The sequence below is a fragment of the Notolepis coatsorum genome, assembly GCF_963971535.1.
Source record: "Notolepis coatsorum genome assembly, chromosome: 1".
Classification (NCBI taxonomy): domain Eukaryota; kingdom Metazoa; phylum Chordata; class Actinopteri; order Aulopiformes; family Paralepididae; genus Notolepis; species Notolepis coatsorum.
The window spans coordinates 180,521,946-180,538,805 of record NC_140165.1 but is presented as its reverse complement, the minus strand read 5'-3'; the positions used below and the strand labels follow the sequence as shown (position 1 = coordinate 180,538,805).

The 16,860-nt window shown below is 40.4% G+C and overlaps 1 protein-coding gene across 3 annotated transcripts in view; it reads left to right on the top strand.

Moving 5' to 3' along the window:
- cluha (clustered mitochondria (cluA/CLU1) homolog a) overlaps positions 1-16,860 on the top strand; it is a 166,615-nt gene that overhangs the window by 133,397 nt on the left and 16,358 nt on the right. For all 3 annotated transcript variants that reach the window (XR_014620562.1, XM_084330543.1, XM_084330542.1), the window contains exons 21-26: positions 1,565-1,645; positions 1,749-1,874; positions 3,385-3,506; positions 3,599-3,692; positions 4,554-4,688; positions 14,208-14,281. Coding sequence is in view for 2 of the 3 variants with exons in the window: in XM_084330543.1 (XP_084186669.1) it covers positions 1,565-1,645; positions 1,749-1,874; positions 3,385-3,506; positions 3,599-3,692; positions 4,554-4,688; positions 14,208-14,281 (632 nt within the window). In the remaining variant the exon portion in view is untranslated. The remainder of the gene's footprint in view (positions 1-1,564; positions 1,646-1,748; positions 1,875-3,384; positions 3,507-3,598; positions 3,693-4,553; positions 4,689-14,207; positions 14,282-16,860) is intronic.

The window sequence follows — 16,860 nt, the reverse complement described above, 5'->3', positions numbered from 1 at the left end:
TTTGCAAATCTTCTGTGGATAAAACAATACAAATGCAGGAATGTGTAAATGTGTTGGTTGGTGAACACTAACAGCCGTTTGCGCCTCTGCGCCTCCACTGTCCCCTCCTCCCATTCCTCCACGGATAGCATGCCTTCACTGACGCCCAATTTCCTGAATGCGATTTATACATATAAATAAATTGATCCGTTTTAAAAGTTGTCGTGAATTGTCATGGTATGACAAATACAGTTACTGGTAACTCGCAGGCATTGCAGAGATATTGAGGAAAAACACAAAATCGCATTTTTCTATCATTTTTCTCTGTAGAATGAATGAAAACTTTATTTAACAGATTGCAGAATGGGTACAATACAGTACGGCTCAATACAGACATACAGACATACTACACAGACACAATAGACACACACACTGTTCCAAAAATGATATTCCCATTTCCCACTGCTAAATTAATGACCATAGGTATTTTTTATAGCTTTTTCAGGAACATGGCATGTCTTTTTTTATCATGCATATCCTGTTACCTATATTTTTTTGCATTTTGCACAATCAATGCGGGCGTGACCACCTGCATTTCACTGTATGTGACAAATAAACCTCTTGATTCTTCTTGAGTTGTCGTATTAATATGTAGCCTACAGTGATGAAGGTATAAAGACACTGGTAATACATTGATTGATTGCTAACTTTAACAGATGGGTACAATACAGTATTGTGCAATACACAATTGTTAAGGGGATGCAGACCAGAGAAGGACTTCTTCCCCCATTTTCAATTCATCATAACATTTATGTATGAATTGTAAGATTTCAATAAATATGAACATGTTAATGCTACTACTACATAAACTGAATTTATACTGAATTTGTCTTACACTTAATGCAGGGATGTTCACAGCATTTCACTTTCAACCAGGTATCTGATTAATTTAATGTAGCAACTAGTTCACCCAGTCCTTGTTGGACTGATAACTTTAAGTGGTTGCCTAGTGGAGATTTAGGATTCACTGACTGTAGACTGTAAGAAAAAAAGCTGCAAGAAAACTAAATGTCTGGCATCTATGGTTTCCAAATACTGTCAAATTACAGTAAAATCAAATGCATTTACAGATTACAACCTTTATTTAATGGTTAATATTTTGATAAAAGGTAATTTACTGTATTTTTATAGCATTTACACTCTACACAGTAGGAAAACAAAATAATACCGGTTTTGACCAGCAGCGACGAGGCAGCTCCATTGGGAGGGGGCGGGGCCGGGTGGGAGGGGGCGGGCTGAGGGGGCGGGGCCAGGAGAAGGGACGTGGCTAAAACCTGCACGTTTTTTCAAATCGAAATGTTGACAGCTATGGTAGCTCATGTTCACAAATATTAATTGAACTGCATTCTAGAATATGGATTCTTTATTTGGCTGGTGTTCCTCTTTTTAAGGGCTTTTCGGCACACTTCCCACAAACACTCCACACATATTGCACCATTTATCAAGTTGATGTGTCACCGACTTTTCCACAAACATGCTAATACTGACTATAAGCACTGAATACTGACCATGTGTTTACCTGCAGGCTCTAAGCAACCAACAAAAGGCTGTTCTGATGAGCGAGAGGGTGCTGGGTATCGAACACCCCAACACCATTCAAGAATATGTAAGTATACATATATATAGACTCTAGGAAATATGGGATATATTTGTGTAAATATTATTGGACATCCTTGCCTGACTCCCGGTGTGTTTGTGGTGGCTGCCAGATGCACTTGGCTCTGTACTGCTTTGCCAATGGTCAGCTGTCGACCGCTCTGAGGCTGCTGTACCGTGCACGCTACCTCATGCTGCTGGTGTGTGGGGAGGACCACCCGGAGATGGCCCTGCTGGACGTGAGTACTATCTCTGTTGAGACCACTAGAAGGAAACTAATGTACACATAACAATTGGGGGACGGACCTTTTCTTTCCACCGCTGGCGCCGATACCGATTCCAAGTAATTATTCACTGATGGCGAGTACCAACCCATCATTTTTACAGTATGAACTTGAATTGTCGGTTTGGGGTCATTGGACAAAAATTATTGAGATATAATCCATTTGTCTCCATTTAGAGAGATGGTCTATGTGTGGTGAAAATCAAGTAACTTTGCTTTGATTTCTGGCATCATGTTATAGATGGCGCTTCAAATTCGATTTTAGTATCTGGGAAATTCTCAGAATTCGATACCCTATTTTAGCCTGGTATCAGACTGATACCCTATTTTAGCCTCACTAACAATGAATGGATTTAGTATCAAAATGCCAGGATGTAGCCTACTGTTAGATTTCGATCAATCAGCCAGTATCACCTCTTCATCTGTTGGCTTATGTTATCACCTCTTTATCCGTTGACTCTGCGTTGTGTTTTATCTCTCCGACGTCTCCTCATACTGGCTGTACAATCTTTGGCATTCCCCTTTAATGCAATCCGTAACCATAATAATTCACCACCTTCATGAGAACCCGACACTTGACAGCGTAATACCATTCTTGAAAAACGTTGTTTATTACATAAACAAGAGCTTCAGATCAGATGTTATCAGATTATATTTTAAACAAAATGCAAATTCGTTCAATTAACCCCTTTTGATCCCAACCACCTCCGATAACTTGAAAAGCAAGCCGTGGTGGGCAATGTGTTTACTGAGAGGATGATGAACTATGTCGTACACGTGTTCCATTGATGAACTGAAGCAACAAGTTTGAAGTAGCGTCTACAGGCTGAGCTGACGATAATGTCATCTTTGCTAATGATGTGTAGACGTTTTCCTCTGAGGCCTCTGTCCCCCCCCCCCCCCTTTGTTTCCCTCCCCTTCCTCTTCTCTCACACCCTATTCTTTGTTTTACCTATTCATCCCCCAATCCCCCCTCCCACAAACTCCAATCTCCCTTGCTTAAGAAGCAAGTTCACTGAATTGGGGGGTCTTGGCTTTTCTCCTGCCCAGATTATCAAGTTCTTTACAAACTTCGCAATACTTTAACAATAAATTTGTATCAACCATGAAGATTTGACCATGCGCATAATTAACCTCTCTGGTTCCACCACAGATGTTATTGTTGCATCAGAAGGCTAAATACATTTTGTCATGCATTTTTATTAATTACCACAGCCCCTGCAGATGCATTTTGCATTAATTGCAGCCTATCATCCGTTTAACATATTGATTTGACAGCCCTAGTTTATTGTTGTCATATCCCAGGGACATTATTCAGGTTTCTTTCTCCTAATCTGGATACAAGCTTATCCTTACTGTAAATGGGCTCTGGTTTTTGCATGCACCAACTCAAAAGATAGAATATGTAAGAAATATTTTAGCAAAATGTTGTGCAGGTTCTCCATCTGGTCCCTCTTCTCCCATAGAGTAACATTGGGCTGGTGCTGCACGGAGTGATGGAGTATGACTTGTCTCTGAGGTTCCTAGAAAACGCCTTGGCGATCAACTCTAAATACCATGGATCCCGTTCCCTCAAAGTGGCCCTCAGGTCAGAAGAATCCTGTGTCCCATATGCATTTAATGCTACCTGCTGATCTCTGAGATGACTGACGTTACTCCCATCCACGTTTTCTCTTCCAGTCACCATTTGGTTGCAAGGGTTTATGAGAGCAAGGCAGAGTTCCGTTCTGCACTGCAGCATGAAAAAGAGGGCTACACCATCTACAAGAACCAGGTCAGCCCTTCAGTCTTGGACGTTGTGGAGCTGAATGTCTTCATAATGCCATTAGGGGTGCAAACACAATGATTAATGCATCCCGATGCATCGCTCTGAAAAAAATTAATTTAAGAAAAATGAATGCACATGTGTTTATTTAATAAATGTATAGACGGGCGGCTAGGTGGTGTAGTGGGCAAGGCGCTCGCCATCAACGCTGGAGACGCAGGGTTTGAATCCAGCTCTCGGCGTTGCTATCAGCTTGGCTGGTCGTTCATACTAACACAATTGGCAGTGTTAGGGGTGGGAAAGCTGATGGGTGGGTCCTGGGCGTTGTGGACAGCGACCCCTACAGTTCGGTCGGGGCGCCTGCACAGCGAGGGTAGGATCTGGAGGGAGGTAGTGTGACCTTCCACACGTTACACTCTCCCGGTGAGAATCTGCGCTGCCAGGCTGGCTGCCGGCTGGCTGCACATGCGTCGGAGGAAAGCATGTGACAGTCTCCGGCCTCCTGGACCAACAGTAGGGGGGAGTGCGCAACAACCAGGAAGGGGGTTGGGAATTGGCATAACGACTAACAGTGGGATGGGAGAAAAATCGGGAAAAAGGAGGGGGGGAAAAGATCACATAGAAAAAAAATAAAAATGTATAGACAATTATGTGAGATAATAATTGTTTGTAAGGTTTTAATGTACTACTGACTGGATCAGTCTGATCACATTACACCGTTAAGTGTCACAATGAATGGAATCAAAGCATGTCTTAATGTCAAGAAAAAAATCAGACCACCATCTTTGCTGAAATAATCTGAATCAAATTGCCGGGTGGAATGGATCGGTCCCTAACGGCCATCCTTTCTTTGCCTGTCGGCCTCTTCAGGTGGGTGAGGCCCATGAGAAGACGAAGGAGAGCTCAGAGTACCTGAAGTACCTCACCCAGCAGGCGGTGGCGCTGCAGAGAACCATGAACGAGATCTACAAGAACGGCTCCAACGCCAGCATCATGCCCCTTAAGGTAAAGCCCTGCAGGTCACCAGGTCTCATCAGCAGATCACCAGGTCTCATCAGCAGATCACCTGGTCTCATCAGCAGATCACCTGGTCTCATCAGTATGGTTGCTGCCTTATTCAGCCCAAATCCCCCCCCCCCCCCCCCCCCCCTCTGACCCTACATGTGATGTTAGGTCAGAGGTTAGTAGTGTACATGTGACGTTAGGTCAGAGGTTAGTAGTGTACATGTGATGTAAGGTCAGTGGGTCTCATTCTCCAACGGACTTACGACAAGAAATTTGCTCTCAGGGCCATTTGAGACATCTTAGGGCCGGTTGTGGGATTCCCCCAACCGTCCCTAAGCTTGGATTCGGCCGTGACTGAGAGCAGGATTTACGAGTGCTGAGGAGCACACTTAACTTGACAGACTGGTGTGCTCCGTGTTCTTAAGGGCTTTATTTGGGAGGAATCATAGTGATTCCTTCATGTCAACCCTACAGGCCTCCTTGGAATTAATTAATCATAATTAAAATAAATATGACAATATTTGTACGATTAAAAAAATTACGCATTTGATGTCGGAAAAATAAATAATATGGATTCATCTGATCACAGGGCAGCTGGATTAACCATATCTGAACCAGCTATTTTGGACAAATGTATAATTACTTAATTACTCAGATATTCAAACACAGTTATGCAATTATTGTGAAATGATTGAAAATAATAATTATTTAATGCCTTCTGTGGCATTTGTATTTCTTATTTGTTAGATATCTGTTTTATTGATTAATTATACATTTGAAAGAATGCAGGTTATAGCCAACATGCAATATATCCCATTGATTGGTACAATGGGACAGACATTTGTTTTATATAGCTATAACCTGCATTCTTTCAAATATATAATTAATCAATAAAACCGATATTGGAATACACTATATAGTATATAATGAATGAACAGTAGGCTTATATTATTCTAATTACTTGTTTAATTAGGATTTAGTAGATACTATATATGCTCTGCCCTATACGTACAGTACACATATTAAGGCCGACAGAGTCGGGCAGCGGACTGGTGGAATGTACTATAGGCAGCGCAGTATCTGTAATTTCCTAATAAAACAAGTCATTAGAATAATATAAGCCTACTGCGCTAGGGCTGGGCGATATATCGAGTATACTCGATGTATCGTGGCTTGTTCTACATGAGATGTAGTAAATTACTATATCGTGAACATCGAGTATATGTTGTCGCGGCTGAGATGAGACTTTAGCTTTAGCGCAGAGCTGTCCTCTCATTTCACTATAGACACAAAGCAGCGCGGATCTTAAATGACATACAATTGTAATTTCATTAGACACAGACTAGCGCGGACCTTTAATGACATGCAATTTAATTGACGTGAGCAATGGGCTAACGTTAGCTGCTAACCACGTTATCCATGGTGACTATGCTAAGCTAACTAGCGTTAGCTGCTAACCCTGGAAACGCTCAAAGCGGACTCCACAACACTAGTTCCATTCGTGAGGAAAGGGTGTGGTAATATTGATGAGGCTTGACAACAGAAGTTTAAACATAACTTCATATTTATTCGTTATTAGTTTCTTTATCATCTTCTTTATATCATCCAGTTTCCATCTCAGTGTGTTAAAACTCTTCCTGTTTACATTCGAGTGTGACATCATCACCTACGGCAGCTTAGACAATCAAAACGCAAACCTAGAACAAAACCTGAGTCTCTCGCTCTCTCGCTCTCGCTCTCTCTCTCTCTCTCTCTCTCTCTCTCTCTCTCTCTCTCTCTCTCTCTAATGATTTTAAAGTAGCCAAACGTTACAGTATAAATACTAACTGGATAGTTGATGATATAAACATTTAATTTCATTATCTGAAATATTCTAAAATCATTAAGTCTGCTATAAGCCATTATCCCTTTGTGTGTGATTATTATTTTCTCACAGTAGTGTGTGTGTGTATTAGGGCTGGGCGATATGGCCTAAATATGATATCACGATATTTTCTGACCTTTCGGCGATACACGATACACATAGGGCTGGGCGATATGGCCAAAAACGTTATCGCGATAAAATTATACAATTATTTTCATATAACTCGATAATTATCGTCGATATAATGTCTGTCAAGTTTAATTAACTTCTTATGCCCGGCGCCGATGGACGGGCTATTAATAGACTTGTTTTTCTGCTGCGAATGTCTCGAGTTGATGTCGTCATCAGTCCGCGCACGTTAGCAGTTAGCTAGAGCGAGCAGTGTATCCCATGACAATGTACTAAATATCTCTAAAATACTCTGTTCCGCCCCAATACATTGCAACGACGTCCATCGTATACCACACACTACTATAACCGTGGCATCAGAATTCACGCCACACACATACTCGGCACGTAAATATATAAAATAGCGCCGTGCAAGCTAATTATCCTAGCCAGCCAAACTATAAAATTGCGCCGTGCAAGCTAATTATCCTAGCCAGCCATATTTCCAATGTACTAAATATCCCTAAAATACTCTGTTCCGCCCCAATACATTGCAACGACGTCCACCGTATACCACACATTACTATAACCGTGGCATCAGAATTCACACCACACACATACTCGGCATGTAAATATATAAAATAGCGCCGTGCAAGCTAATTATCCTAGCCAGCCAAACTATACAATTGCGCCGTGCAAGCTAATTATCCTAGCCAGCCATATTTCATTCATTATGAGGCTTACCAAGAATGTATTTGAGTTTGCAAGCTAACATTAAAGACAAAATAAAATACCCATGCATTTAGCATTTTTATATTATATATTAGATTTAGATTATTGGATTAGATTATATATTGCATATATTTAGCAATGAGATATTATATGATTTAGATATGAAATATGATTAATTGAAAATGGGGGACCCTGATGTAAACAAGACGAAAGTCTTTCTCTGGTCTGCATCCCCTTAACAATTGTATGTATTGAGCTGTACTGTACCCATTCTGCAATATGTTAATAAAGTTTTCAATCAATCAATAGCATTTTAGCATTTTTATGAAACTACTGTATATTTGTATGTCTCTAAATGTTTATGAATTGAAAATGGAGGACCCTTATGTAAAAAAGCCGAAAGTCTTTTTCTGGTCTTCATCCTCCAGTCCACTGTTGTTGTATTGAGCTGTACTGTATTGTACCCATTCTGCAATCGTTAATAACGTTTTCATTCATTCGATCATTCAGCCGGCAACAGAATAATTTTGATTGACAGTAGAGTCTGCCAATTACGTCACACCGCTTACACCCGCCCTGCTGTTCTTAGCACCAATTGGCAAGCGCTATGCGTTTTTTACTTTCCGCTCTGTCCTCCATTGATTTTGACGAGAGCTCAGCTCAACGACAACAACAACAGCTCCCCGCGGCCGACGAGTGATTACCAGCGCACCGCAGCATGACTAAACGAGCCATAATGATTTTACTGCAACAAATGTTATAATAAAAGCATTTCCATACATCTGTCTGATTGAAAACTTTATTAACAGACCGCAAAATGGGCATGCACAACTCAGCACGGGCTGGCTGAGATATGAACAGTAACGCTTGCTATCCATGTCGTCATCGGACGTTGCTATGTTTGGGTAAATACGCTGATGTTATTGAACGTGTAACTATATAACGTTAATGCCACAAAACAAATGCCTTTGTTAATAATAAGTAGTAACTTTGATGCAGTAGTGTGTGTGGGGGCGGCGTTGTTCAAACGTTTGAACAGGTGTGGACCAGATTGACGCGACACAATCCTCTTGGGCAAAACATCACGATATCCACGATACGTTAAAGTGTATCGTTAATGAACTGTACCCGATATTTATATAATATCGTCATATCGCCCAGCCCTAGTGTGTATATATATATATATATTAGGGATGTCCGATATTATCGGCCTACCGATATCGGCCGATATTGGCATTCAAATTTGAAATCGGAAAATATCGGTATGCTTTAATTTTTTTAATAAATTATTTTTTTTACATTTCTATAACCTTTATTTACCCAGGCAAGTAAGAACAAATTCTGATTTTATTTATTGTCAAAAGTATGCATAATGTTGTGTTAATTCCACAACAAGAGATATGTAATGTTAATTACCTGAAATTATTCCGTTTTTGGGGGGGGGAAACCCTGCATATATCGGTATCTGTTGATATCGGTATCGGAAATTAAGAGTTGGACAATATCGGTATATGTGTATCAGTAAAAAAGCCAATATCGAGCATTCCTAATATACATATATATATATATATATATATGTGTGTGTTTTGCAAAAGTCTTTTATATAAATTGTCTTGGATGTAAATACATTTTTTATTAGTGTGTCAGTAGACTACTCTTAGTGCATTTTCATTTAATTATTTTTTAAAGTATCTTCATGGTTTAATAATGCAAACATATGTTGCAGGGACTTATTATAATCATCATATTGGCGTGAAGGGTTAAATCAAGCATTTTTAAGTGCTTTAGAGGAAATGTCATATCGCGATATATATCGTGTATCGTGATGTGGCCAAAAAATATCGCGATATCATTTAGAGGCCATATCACCCAGCCCTATACTGCGCTCATTCATTACTCACGTAGACTATACAGTACTGCGAGCGTGTGTGTGTGCGCGCGCTCCGCCAAGTGGCCACAAGCTGTAGTGGCCTGTATATATGATGACAATACATTCATCTAATCTCATTTTGATCGGTCACAAAGCACTTCCGCCACCATTTGTACACGGCTGCATCGCATCAGTTGCATTTAATGAGCTGGACAGGTGTGTCTAAACTCTTGACTTTTTGCTATTTAATTTGCACACTGCACAGAGCCTGGCTTATTAGGAGCTCTCGGAAGCGTGTCTTGTATGCAAATGACCTAGACAGGAACGCGCGTTCATAGTGACATTCCTCATCGCCGGTATCCCAGCTGGGATTGTTTGAGCCACTTAACCTCTTCCACCCGTGCGGTCCATCGGCGGACCACAAATTACATCATGTAATAAATCAATATCTCCAGACTGTTTGACAGAAGTATCACTTTTCTTCGTCAAACGTATTTAAGTATAAACATCATAACCATGTCACAACAGCATTTATAATGTATATTATCATCAATATCTTAGTTTAGCAATAGGTTAAAGTGTTATTAGATAGATTTTCATTCTCGATTTGGTCTGGTTTATTTCGCGAGAGGCGACCATTTTGGATATTTTGAACCATGGGAATTGTAGGTTTTTTGTGGCCATTTTGTAGAGGGCAGCGCTAGCTCTGGATCAGCGGTGGAATTTTTCAGAACTACATTTCCTGAAAGCCTCTGGGGTTTCAAGCTTCATACATCTGTATGAATTTTTTTAATAACTTATTATTCAGGATAATAAACCACAAAACGTAACGTTATTGACAAATATTGAAGCGCAGTTAGTTTCTCTTTCCTATGTTTAGCATGCAGCAACAATTCGATTTGAAATTAGTTTCAAACGGGTTGCACCCTGATCAAAATAAAAAAGTACAGTAGATTTCATTATCTGTTCTTATGCACGCCTGGTGATACTAAATCCAAATTGAACTCGGCCATTTGAAAGATAATATATGTATATATATAAATGTGCGAATTGGCTATAATAAGGTAATTTATAAGCCTGCGTCGATTATATAGGTCCGGGTGGACTTTTCCTAGTCGGGCATGATGAGCGGTTATAACGCATGGATTGATATGAATCAAACACTCCCGATTCATGTTCTTTGGTGGATTATGATGGCGACACGATCAACATCAATAATTGGAATGGCGATCAGATAATTGGAATATTCTTTTTTGGGGTACATCCTAGTCATGGTATGGGCTATATGGTATCAATCTTGCGCTGATCCAATAATTCCTTCATTGCGATCGGAGCGTATGTGTGTAATGTACTGTGTAACGTACCGGTATTCCGTTGGTGACGATCAAAGCATAAAAAAACTACCCCCCCCCCCCCCCCCCCCCTTTCATGCATTCATGATGAAACATAATACCGATAATATAGATGTGATTTCAAAAAAGTAGCGTGTACAGGCGAGAAATGACAACGTTTTTAGTAGGGATGCACCGAATGGAAAATTCTTGGCCGAAACCGATACCGAAAATAGGAAACAGTTGGCCGAAAACCGAATGCCGAAAGGCCGAAAATGATTAATATAAATATATATAATGTTTTTTTACCCGATTATGGCAAAGACATGATTATGGCAAAACCTAACTTAAATAATATTAATAATCACTATTATGGGCCCATAAAACATTTATTCAGCACTTTTGAATGCATACATTAATTCCAGACTGACTGCTGAAAGATTGTACAATTTAAACATTTTCTCTTTGCATACAACAAAATGTGCATTAAAGTCAAGTGCATTTTCTTTTCTCTGTAGGATAACAACAAAGTGCATTCAGAACAAAGCCAAGGTGCTTTAAAACTGCATAAAGATCTGCATAAAGACACACACGAGAGGGAGAATAGCTTATAGCAGACTTAATGATGTTACTGTAGTGGCTACTGTATATAATTCACGGCGTTCCTACATGGAAGGACTGTTGTATTTACTACATCTCCCATGACTCTTAGCGGGGGATGACGTAGCTTACGAGAGACGGGTCAAAGAGGAATGGAAGCATTAGGCGTGTTCGAGATTGGCGAGGCGGACGCAGATCTGCGCAGGTTTTACTACGGCCTTGCCAAGCGCGTTGCATGACTGTTAGAATGTTGTCCGACTTGCTTTGGAAATCTCACGGGAGCGAGCCACGCACAGCCTTCAGAGCGAGGCGTCACAGTACCTCTCACCCGACTGCTCGACGCAAATGCATGATGGGAAACTATTTGCTATCTCTGCGCAAAGCGCCTATTGGCTCAGATAAGTTGTCACCTGGTTGTCACCAGCCACAAGAGGAAGTTTGATTGATTGATTGAAAACTTTATTAATCGATTGCAGAATGGGTACAATACAGTACGGGTCCCGTCTACCCGTCTATCCCCTCTATCAGATAGATTTATTATCATTATTGGATACAGGAGTTTGGGTACCAAGAGCTTCTTCAAGTCGATTCTACAGAAGGACTGTTTCTATCATCGGAATTAAATAATTATAATGATAATAAATACGACAATTCATCATCATTAGGTGGCTTCTTCGTTCCGAAGGTTGCCTATCACTCTCCAACCCATTCTGTCCCCACTTCTTCTCTCCAACTCCGTGACTCCGCCTCTCACTCCGCTCCAATCACAGACGTCGTCTACCCAGCCTCTTCTTGGTCTTCCACTTCCTCTCTTTCCATCCACCTTCCCCATCTTTTCAGTACCTCCTCATTCTTGATCTTATCCTTCCATGTTATCTTCAGCATCTTCCTCAGTGTCCACATTTCAAAAGAGTCTATCATCCTCTTTGCCTCTTCATTCAGCGTCCATGCTTCTGCTCCGTATGAAAAGACTGACGTAACATAAGTTTCCAAAATCCTGGTCTTCGTTTTCCAACTTATGTTTCTTCTCAATAATTCTTTATGGTTCCAGAATGCGCCCTTTGCAATTCCGGTTCTTCTCTTAATGTCCATGTTAGCTCTTCCACCTTCACTGATCCAGCTTCCAAGGTACATGTACTGCTTCACTTGTTCAAGTTTTTCTCCATCCACCTGTATTTTACAAACCGTTCCTGGTGTTTTTTCAATGATCATTACTTTAGTTTTCTTTGTGTTTAGCGACATTCCATAGTTTTTGCATTCGACATTCAGCTTATTCATCATGTCCTGTAGATCTTCTTGACAGTTACAGACTATAGCAGTGTCATCCGCGTATCTTATATTGGTGATGTTCTCTTCGCCAAGTTTTACTCCTTTCCCTCCTCTCAGACCTTTTTTCATCAGTGATTCACTGTACATATTAAAGAGTACAGGGGACAAGATGCATCCTTGTCTTACACCCTTCTCCACCGGGAAGTCTCTTGATTTCTCCTTTCCTATTCTAACATTAGCCTTCTGCCTCCAGTATAAGTTGGTAATTATTCTTCGGTCAGAAACTGGTATTTTGAATTCTTCCATTGTTCTCATCAATGTTGTATGTTCAACTCTGTCGAAGGCCTTCGTGAAATCGATGAAGCAAATCGATGAAATTACGTTTTGCATTTATAGTCATGACTCAATGAGCAATCTGAGCATTACCGCTCTATGTACAGTAACTCTCTAAGCCGCCTGGCTCACAGATAACCGACTAGAATAGATGAACGAATTCCATATAAATCTATAGTTCATTAACGATGCAGCAGCTGATACACACACGCATGCACTGCTGAATAATTCTGTTTTGCCTCAATATACAGTACGGTATATATAATATATTGATGCAAAACAGAATTATTCAGCAGTGTGTTGTGTGCGCGCTGCTGTGGACAGGAGCGTGCAACAAGATGGTATATAAATATGGTATATTAATACAGTCTAGTGTGCTGTGTGATGACAATACATTTGAATCTAATCTAATTGTGCACACGGCCCTCGCATTATAATGAGCTGGACAGGTGTGTATGTGTGTGTGTGCGAACGCGATATCTGCCATGCGAGACTAGGTGAGCAGGCTGTCGTCAAATCTGAAGTGTCCAACGTTCTGACTCCTCCCCCGGCTGCACTCGTCTACTTTCGAGGCGAGCCGAAATCAATCTCGAACACGCCTATTGTTAGCTAGCTTAACGCTAACGTTAGTTAAAGGTTTTTAACCGCGACGGGCATATAGTAATGGCGAGGATATAAAGCATGTTAAAGACGCATTTATTGGATGCGTTGCTCGCAGAGTTTACATAGAAACAGCGCGACTCCCAAGAGGAGTTAGTTATCACAGGCTGCAGAACGCAGGAAGAGCTGCCAAGCTGCTCATGTTATACGTTGCACATGCTACCGGTATGTCTGTAGCCGCGTTTTGATTACATCATCACAACAACACTTTAGGTTACGAACGTTACGTAACCCTGTTCTTTGACATTCAGTGATATATTTTTGGTGCCTTTTTAACCATTTTCGGCCTATAATTTTTGGTGGCCGAATATTCGGTGCATCCCTAGTTTTTAGTGAATTGCACGTATTTCTGCATAGCGTCGTTTTCTGGGATTAGACAGGATTACTCTAAAACTATACGCGTATTCACCACCGTATAAAACGGGAATGTATGGATGCATTTTTTTTTAACACATATTGAACGATAGATAGTTGATGTCAAATGGGCAATAGTATTATATCCATAGCTATAATATAGTTTTAGCCCTGCAAACAAGCCACGTATTCCTATACTTCAAAGCGTTGGCCTTTCAACAGTAACAGTAAACAGCGCCCTCTGGTGCTGAATGAGTTGAGACAGCTTCCCCACGCGTTGGGGAATCAGAGTGATCTTGTCGTCGGTTCTATCTTAGTCGGCCCCAAGATGGTTGCCCTAAGAGAAGTCTTTGGGAAATGTTGGAGAATGAGACCCAGTGTTCTTTGTGTTTCCTCAGTTCACAGCTCCCAGCATGGCCAGTGTTCTGGAGCAGCTCAACATCATCAACGGCATCATCTTCATACCTCTCAGGTAAGAGGAGAGAAGAACATGAAACTAATAAAACACTATATTGATCTTTAAAGGGGCACTTAAAAAAAAATGATTTTATTTTGCACATCCAAAAACTCTAAACCGTTTTGCCCACATTCATTTAGTTTGACAGTTATTGAGAGTAAATTAGTTTAAATATGACCACTAGTGATGCCAACTGTAACATTGAATCATTGTGCTCCATGAAATGATGTAGTTGAAATAATAGCCATACCTTGTCTTATAATAATAATAATAATACACTTTATTTGTATAGCACCTTTCATACTACAAGAATTGCAGCTCAAAGTGCTTTACAGCAGAAAAAAGACGGGCACAAAAATGTGCACATAAAGTGCAGACATATAAAATCAAAATGTTTCACATTAGGATCTAGCATCCCAATAGGCCACTTTGTTTATGGTTTGCTTCTATGGCATAAAATGACATAACAAACATATAAAACGAGCATGAAAAGATAGCAGTAAAGTAAGGCAAATCAGTTTTTCATATTAGGATCTAACATCCCAATAGGCCTCTCTGTTCACGATTCCATTTAGTTTTAAAATAAGCAGTAATACAAATAATAAAAATAGAATAGACACATAGTGCAGAAAAAGTGCAGTAAAAATAGTTAATAGAATAGACAGTAAAATTATGTACTACAGTGCAATAAAATAGTTCAGTAAAATAAAAATAGAATAGTCCTCATTTACAATAATCTGGTTGAAGCGGGCACCTCAGTTACTTTACAGGATATGGTTCCGAGTTACTTTACAGAACAGCAGAGCAGCTCAACTCACTTTGAGTTTCTTTACAAAGATCCGTTCTAAATTACTTTATAGAACAGTCTGAACAACAGGGCAGCTCCTTCTTATTTTGAGTTTCATTATAAAGTTCAGTCCTAGATGTTTTATAGAACAGTTCTGAATTACTTTACAGAACAGTTGTTCGGACTATTAGTGCAGCTCTGCCAAGGCACATGGTAGTATATGAAAAGTGTTGATGTAATGAGTCTAGGCAGATTACAGTGCATAAGAGGTAGTAAGATAAAATCACCATAGAACTGACGCATGATTAAAAATAGTGCTGTTTGATATCAACAGTTTAGAACTCGATAGTCTTCCTTCCTGTTTGATACACACTTTGACCCTTCAAACCCCCCCTCTCGGGGGAAACCTCCTTCTGATTGATTGATTGATTGAAAACTTTATTAACATATTGCAGAATGGGTACAATACAGTATGGCTCAATACACACAATTGTTAATGGGGTGCAGACCAGAGAAATACTTTCATCTTGTTCACATCAGGGTCCCCCATTTTCAATTCATCATAACATTTATGATGTACAGATAAACAGTACTGTTACATCCAGACATTTATGACGAGCAGAGGTGTCGTTTCAGTAAAAGCCAAGGTATGGCAATGAGGGGGGGTGAAGGGGGGGTTTCCCCCCCTTGGTAGATTTTTTTTTGTCAAATCGGTTGTGCAATAGTCACTTTTATGACATTTAGGTATGACACAGGACTACAAAAGCATTTAGTATATAAATGTGTCAACAGACTAAAGCAGGGAACCACATTATTTTGCATACAAATTATGCTGAGCAGAATGTAATATCATAACGGTCTTTTCCAAATTTTTCTTAGGTTTTGAGGTGTGTGTTCAACAGAATGTAGTATAAAAAATTACTGAATGCTGAACTGCACTGTTATAATCACTAAGCCAGGGGTTCTCAAACTTTTTTATACCACGACCCCATTTGATTTAGGATTTTTTTTGGCGACCCCACACTTAATGTATCGCGTAAGTTCAACGTGGAAATAAGGAATATCAAAATAAAAGCACACGATAAACTCGTCACACGAAAGACGAATTACCCCAAAATCTCTGCTGATTAACCTGGAGTGTCACTAACAGAGTTTCGTAATCCAGCTCATTATCAACACATTTCTCTCCCAATGGGTTGTTTTTGTCTGCAAGGAAAATCTGCGCTTCTTCTCTGAGTTAAAGGCGATTTAATACTCTGCCTCGAGATATATACTCTGCCACCTCACAGCCCATTTCATCGCGACCAACCAGCACCGCTTCTGACAACAAACCTATCCATTGCAAGTCCAGGTTACACACAAAAGACCAGACCCCCGGCCCCCTCCCGCGATTATACATGCGCAGGATGTAGTGGGATGTGTATTGGAATACTGTGTGTCGGCCTCCGTTGATGAAGGGGCGAGACATGGCAAATACACACATCCTGCGCATGTAGGGGGGGGGGGGTTGGATATTTACAGGGGCCAGTTTCTAATTGCAGCCTCCCGTAGGTGCTCTTTGAGAGTGGTTTTGAAGGTGGGTAGGGATAATGATACAATACAATACAAATTAACATGAGCATAAGAAAGACAAATTCAGAGCATTGACCGGGAGCTCTGAGGCCGTCCACAGAACGAATGTTGGACTTATATAGTGCGCACTTCGCCACTAGGGGGAGCCCTCTCACTAGGAGAGCCATTACTCTTCACCCTTCCAACAGGGAACAGAGGGATACGACCATGGGAACACCAAATGTTGTCTTTTTTC